The sequence below is a fragment of the Bidens hawaiensis genome, unplaced genomic scaffold (genome assembly GCF_021521415.1).
Source record: "Bidens hawaiensis isolate Kalapana, Puna unplaced genomic scaffold, B.hawaiensis_p1.1 tig00019553_1, whole genome shotgun sequence".
In the NCBI taxonomy this organism is placed as follows: domain Eukaryota; kingdom Viridiplantae; phylum Streptophyta; class Magnoliopsida; order Asterales; family Asteraceae; genus Bidens; species Bidens hawaiensis.
Genome location: NW_027492967.1, coordinates 378,932 through 385,909, shown reverse-complemented (window position 1 = coordinate 385,909; position 6,978 = coordinate 378,932). Strand labels below are relative to the sequence as shown.

The following is a 6,978-nucleotide window of genomic DNA, read 5'->3' as shown; positions in this document are numbered from 1 at the left end:
AGTATCATGAAATAGAATCCACATAAGTATAAAGAAAATCCAGAGACTCAAGGCAAGATTTTTGACAAACCACTTGCATGAACACCGGAAAAAGGAGGGGGGGGGGGGGTTGGTACTAATGATTGGTGTCAAATCCGGATCAAACATCCGGTGACGAACACAAACACATGCATACATATGAACCCGAAGGGATACACATCCAAAGGATCGTGCATCTGAAAAGCAGTCGTGTACGTATGACACGACGACACAACCTCCGATATAATATTATCCAAACCATACCTATACATCAAAGGAAAGGTAACCACGCCTCATGCTTGAATAATGCATGAATGGCATATGCATTAAATGCTTGATACAACCATTGCACTATACTTATTCTCATGCTGGATGGTGGTCCTATCTTGTGACAAGTTTAACGGCGTTGTTCTTCTTAGTACGTTGATCTGGACTTCCTCTTAAGCCCGTTTAACATGCGGAATAAAATTGTTTCTATATTTTTTAAAGCTTTCAAATATTATATATGTTATGTATGATAAGTAAAAAAGATAAAACACTATATATATGGCAAGTGTGAATGATGAGGTTAACTAGTAAACATTACAAATGATAGTTTAGCATTTTTCATATTTGGTTGGTTGTTTGACAAAACAAAACAATTACAATTAATTATCTAACCGCCATCAAATTGTTATTGTTATATACTAATAATAATGAGATTAAAATATTGAAACATGCATGTAATGTAATGCATGTAATGTAATGTAATGTAATGTAAGTGAAATATATATATAGTTGAATGAGTAAAATGCATGGTGTTGACTTAGCTACCACTAGCAGTGGGCACTGTCCATATAGCATGCTGCCGGCTACTCTTCTACAAAAACCAATTAAATTAAATCAAATCTAAATATAGTAAATATTATTACAATAATAATAATTAATTAGCCACTAACCTCCCAATAATCATACAAACAACTTTGACTACCTTGAACTCTCCTCCCACTTTTAAACAACCTCAAAATATTCAAACTTAGGTTTTGTTTTAATCACCGGAATGATATAAAGTTAAAAACATATAACAACCTATAACAACCGTACCCAGTAAATCCCATAACTTGTTTTCTTTCTATTAATTCAATGTAAAGGAAAACATTAGAAAATGTAAACGGAAAGTTTCAGGTAAAATAATATCGCATTCACTTAAAATTTGGCCAAAGGAAGCGAGAATCAAACTTAAAGTAACATTATCTGGGTTGGATTTAGTTTGTAGATGTATTTTTATTTTTAGGGTAGTTTATCAAGATTGTTGGTGAATACTTAATAGTTTGAGTATTAGAAGCTGCAATGGTCTATGTATTTCTTTGTAGCCCAAGTCATGAGCTCGACTTTGCCATGTAGCCGCAAACCCCTCATTGGGTCGAGTGGGCTCGCCCAAACCAAATTATTGGGCTAACAAGCGACCCATTGGCAAGGGTTCAAGGTGGATAGTGCCCTTGCCAAAATCAACCAAAGCAACAATTCGCACCAATCGTTTTTACCTGCCAAAACATTGGTCTAACTCATGAAACACCGTCGTTTCAGCAAAACCGACATTATGGTTTACCGCGCAGTTTAGATCTATTTTCGGGTCAGACCCTTACCATAAACACACATACCCGGTCTTGATTTTCGGAATTACGATATTAGCATTAACTACTGCTGTTTTATTTTCATTGTAAATGACAAAGGTGAATAGAATGAAACATTGATACCGCAAAATGAATATGATTTTGTTAACATAAAGGGTTGTAATGTCATAAATTCCTAGTAATTTTGTAACAGTCTCATCCTACTTACAAGAAAAAAATATACTGCTTTTCTGTAGAACAATACAATACAAAACAAAATCAAGAATCTGTTTTATCAGAGACTACGCTTTGAGATGGCGTCACAGCCACAGGCAACCCTACAAGTGTGGTTGGAGGTGCGAAATACATGTGTAGCGACATTATGCAGATAATAATACCCAAAAGAAGCTGCAATGCAACAAAACCCTCCTCATTAACTCATAACACCAACCACATCTAGGGGTGTGCATGGTGTGGTTTTGGGCTAAAACCAAACCAAAACTTTGGTTTTTGGATTTTTGAAACCGCTCGGCTTCAATTTTTTCAGTTTCGGTTTTTTGGTTTTCGTTTTGGTTTCAGTTCAGTTTCAGTCTTTTCGTTTTTTTGCCATTTGAGCTTGAAAATTTTAGGCTGAAAAAATAGTTAGACCAAAATAATTAATTTAGGTATAAATGATTATGTTGATTATTAACTAATTGACTATTATACATTCGGCCAAAAATATTTGAGTTACATGTTTATTAAATTCTTGTAAATTACTTAAAATAAATAATAAAAACCCGTAAAATTTTGTTCGGTCCGGTTTTTCGGTTTCTTGCATACCCCTAGTCCACATACAGTAGGGGTATGCAAACGGATCAGACTTGTGAGACCCGACCTGGCCCCGTTTAGTGGTATTCTCAGAATCCAGAACCCGACCCTATTGTAAATAACTGAGTCTGATCGGTTCAGATCTCGCAGGTCTTACCCAGCTTATGTAAAGAGAAAATGTCCAAACCCGCGAGACCCGACCCGGACCGGTTTATTGGTATTCTTAGGACCCGGGAACCAACCCTATTGTAAATTACCGGGTCTGATCCGGGTTGGGTCTCGCGGGTCTTACCCATTTCTGCTCACCCCTAACATCTAGAGAAACTAAAAAGGATAGAATGATGGATTACTCACCTGTAACGTGGGTTTGAAAGTAAAGAGGAACACTGATAAAACCATTGTCAGCAGCATAGCCATAGAAGTGGAGTACACCTGTAACAGCCATATAATGTTACTTAGAAAATGGGGTCATCGTGCAATAATTATCATGTGTCTGTGTAGACGCTATCAATTATCATACTAGGAAACGAAAAATGTTATGATGTTCTATTCAATGCATGGTTCAATTACCTAACAAATAGTGTTGTAGAATACACACACACACACACACACACTGATAAAGGCCCAATTAAAGTATACTCGAGAAGAAGAAAACGGGCCACAGCTGCCAATACGAGCCAGCTGAATTATGTCTTTGGGTTTAAACTGGATCCATTTGGTCAAGGAGTTAGTGGTGAGTTGGAAGAGTGGGGAGCAGTTAATATGGCCTTTATTAACAAGAAGATAAAAGAGTGAGGAGCTGTTCCTATGCCAGCAGTTACTCGTTTTGGGTTAATAAAAGCAGGCTTCGTATTTGTGTATTTCTCATTCTATTTTTATATTATCAAAAAGTATTTTGTAATTGGAGACATTGCCCCTCTCGAATCGGGCTGTTTTATCTCATTTTGAATAAAAGTTGCCTGCTTGAATATTAGATCTTATCATTTGGTTCCATTGCCGGGAAACGAAGATGGTTCAAACCCGGAACAGTTCTGAGGGTGGCGGATCCAACACAGAGCAAACAGCTGTTCAATTGGCTGCTATTGCAGCAAAGTTGGAGTCTATGGATTCAATGAAGGAAGACATTGCAGCCTTGAAAAGAGACCGTTCTAAACACAGTAGGTTTGATGAAGGGGAGAGCTCGTGGAGGGGACGAGTTGGATACAAACCCTACAACAAAATTGATTTTCCTGCTTTTAGTGGAGGGGATCCACGTGGGTGGATACTAAAGGCGGAAAAGTATTTTCGGTATTATCAGATACCAGATGAAGAGAAGGTAGAAATAGCCTCCATGCACCTAGAAGGAGACGCCTTAGACTTCTATTCCTGGCTTTCAGACGATCAGCCTTTAACTTTCTGGGAAGAATTAGTGCAGGCCTTCACAAAAAACTTCGGTCCAGCCGAGTTTCAAAATCCAGATGAGCACCTATGCAGTATCAAACAAACTGGATCAGTCCAGGAATACCGTCAAGAATTTGCTAAGCGATCTGCGCAGGTTTCGAATTGGCCGGAACATTGTTTATTAGGGGTTTTTCTCAACGGAATGAAGGAAGAACTAAAGGCTGATGTGAGGATACACAAACCACGAACCGTTTACAACGCCATGAGTCTTGCTTTGGAATTTGAGGCCAAATCCAACCAGCTTCGACCCGGAAAAAGTTCTACCGGGGCATCAAATTCCAAGCCACTTGATTCTAATACCATTACCCCTCAACCCTCAAACCAACAAAAAACTCCTTTCAGAATTTCAGACACTGAAAGACAAAACCGTCAATTAAGGGGTGAGTGCTACAGATGTGGGGAGAAATATAGTCCCGGACATAGATGTAAAGTGGGTACATTGAAAATGTTAGAAGCCGATGAGGACGCGGGGGAGCAGCATGAAACCGAAATTCCTAATAATAATGAGACAAAAAATGCAGAATTGGAGCAACAGTTAATAGACCGAGATGATATGTTAAAGCTTCTTAGAAACAATCTCAAAAGGGCCCAAGATCGGATGAAGAATCAAGCTAACCACAAACGACGAGATCTAATATTTCAGGTTGGGGATTTTGTTTTCCTAAAAATTCAACCCTACCGTCAGAAAAGTTTAGCCAAACGTCGCTATGAAAAGCTTTCTCCACGCTTTTTTGGTCCGTATCGTATTAAACGTGTAGTGGGTCCAGTTGCTTATGAATTGGAGCTCACACCTACTGCCAGAATTCACCCGGTGTTCCATGTGTCCATGCTTAAACCCGCCCATGGATCTTTCTCTTCTAGCCAGCAACCTCCATTACGCATCACTAAAGACTGGGAAATTGACTTACAACCAAGTTCTATTATAGCTCATCGTTGGATTTCCGAGGCTGATCATTTGGTTCTGGAATTGCTAGTATCTTGGTGTAATCACCCGGTGGAAGAAGCTACCTGGTAATCCTTTGATCTGTTGGCAGAACAATTTCCCACATTCCGCCTTGAGGACAAGGCGATTTACCGGGAGGGAAGTAATGAAAAAGGCCCAATTAAAGTATACTCGAGAAGAAGAAAACGGGCCACAGCTGCCAATACGGGCCAGTTGAATTATGTCTTTGGGTTTAAACTGGATCCATTTGGTCAAGGAGTTAGTGGTAAGTTGGAAGAGTGGAGCAGTTAATATGGCCTTTATTAACAGGAAGATAAAAGAATGAGGAGCTGTTCCTATGCCAGCAGTTATTCATTTGGGGTTAATAAAAGCAGGCTTCATATTTGTGTATTTCTCATTCTATTTTTATATTATCAAAAAGTATTTTGTAATTGGAGACATTGCCCCTCTCGAATCGGGCTGTTTTATCTCATTTTGAATAAAAGTTGCCTGCTTGAATATTAGATCTTATCACACACAAACTTTTAGATACAATTTTTCAAATACTTCAAAGATTTTGGGCTAATACGGACCGGCTTTGACCAACTTCTGATTTGTTGGTTCTATTAAGTGAAATCAAATCGTTCCGATTAGCGATTACAAAAGGAATCAAACCATATCAAGTCCTATAACTACAAGAAAAACTTTTGTAACGAGAATATGAAACCTCTACCGAAAGGGCAAGTGTTCATATCACAATATTGGTGATAACAAAGACAAGAAATAAACAAACCTTTACGATGTTGTCTGCATACTTCATTAACCAGGACACGAGAAGACCGGTGGAAGCAAGATTTAACACCACCAGCCATGTTGTGATAGTGTAACCGTTAAAAAGGCAGTCCCACCATGGGCCTTTCTCAAACCCTCCTCTAAAATCATCCAGAAAAAGGCGCCCCATGTTAAAGATTGCCCCAAACCTGAAATATCCTCCGAGGGCATTATAATATAATAATAACACAAGCAGGCAAAAGAGGATAAGGAAGCCTACGTGTAGAGTTGAACGTTCTGCCAATACAAAGAGTCGTTATTCTTCTTCATTAAAAACTCTGTATAAACTCCAGCAAGGGCCGAAAGACAAGCAGACAAGACGCCCAGCATGTACCCTTGGATCGGTGATGAGAATAGGGAGTCACAAGATGCCTCGCCACATCCTTTAACCTGTATCACCAATAACTGATGAGGACTAATAGATTTTATACAATATGAAGCAGAAGACATGTATGCGATTGGTGCCTAACCTGGCTTGTGGTCGTTCCAACCGCCAATAAAACGATTGCCATCCACTGCAAATTGGAGAGGTTTCGCTTCAAGAAGAGCCTAAACAATATTCCGGTAGTGACAATTTTCAAGTTGCCCATGATTTGATAAGTGGATGTATCGACATACGTGAGGGTGGCAAACTGAAGATTGTTATGAATGAGGTATATGATTGACGGGATCGGGTACAAACGAAGGGTCTTCCAGTCTGTCGTCATCCTGGGAGGAGGCGATGATTTCTTACACTCCCTCCAAAGGAAGATGGTGGAGACAAGAAGCTGCATTGCAATTAATTAATTAAGTAACTAGGGTGAGGTCAAACAAACAGTAGTAATAATAATAATAATAATGAGGAAGAGGAGTGGAGTTTTACTTTAAAGATCTCAGCAAGAAAAGGGATAGTGGCATAGTCGTAGGTGTATCCTCCATTAGTTTGTGACAATGTAGTTAAAATACCCTGACATTCATATTCATATTCATATTCATATTCATAATAATAATTAGGGTTTGTAAGTAATAAAAATCAAGGATACCTGAGAACTGGTGAGAAGAGTGAGTAGCGATGCGACCACGTACCACTGCATCTCATTTCACTCTCCGTCCGATTTGATTGATTTGCTTGCTTCTTCGTTTGCCTGCTGATAGTCTCTCTCTCTCTCTCTCCTGGACGGACTACTACCATTCCCTTCGGACCGGACCAAAACCAATTCTAGTCTTTTATTTTCATCTACATTTACCCAACCAGAGTTTATGTTTGAGTTTGACTTCAATGAATGTGTTTGTTCCTTCATTTATTAATTAAACGAACAAACAAACAAATATTAACAAATTTTCTGTCAAAAAGCTGAACGTTTGGTTCGTCTATAGCCCTTGTTT

The 6,978-nt window shown here is 38.9% G+C and overlaps 1 protein-coding gene across 1 annotated transcript; it reads right to left on the bottom strand.

Moving 5' to 3' along the window:
* Positions 1-1,686: 1,686 nt before the first annotated feature.
* Positions 1,687-6,738, bottom strand: LOC143558529 (CMP-sialic acid transporter 1-like). Its single transcript, XM_077047354.1, has 7 exons — positions 6,636-6,738; positions 6,476-6,559; positions 6,084-6,380; positions 5,834-6,003; positions 5,576-5,762; positions 2,775-2,852; positions 1,687-2,018 (listed from the first exon to the last, which is right to left on the bottom strand). The coding sequence occupies exons 1-7, from the start codon at positions 6,684-6,686 to the stop codon at positions 1,890-1,892; spliced, it is 996 nt and encodes a 331-aa protein (XP_076903469.1). The 5' UTR covers positions 6,687-6,738; the 3' UTR covers positions 1,687-1,889.
* Positions 6,739-6,978: the final 240 nt, after the last annotated feature.

What these genes read in the sequence shown, in the direction of transcription:
- LOC143558529 (XM_077047354.1), bottom strand. Translation starts at nt 6,686, where the DNA reads ATGCAGTGGTACGTGGTCGCATCGCTACTCACTCTTCTCACCAGTTCT. An exon ending in CAGAACGTTCAACTCTACAC is followed by an intron (nt 5,763 to 5,833) that starts GTAGGCTTCCTT and finishes AGGATATTTCAG; the next exon opens with GTTTGGGGCAATCTTTAACA. An exon ending in ATGCAGACAACATCGTAAAG is followed by an intron (nt 2,853 to 5,575) that starts GTTTGTTTATTT and finishes TGGCTGTTACAG; the next exon opens with GTGTACTCCACTTCTATGGC.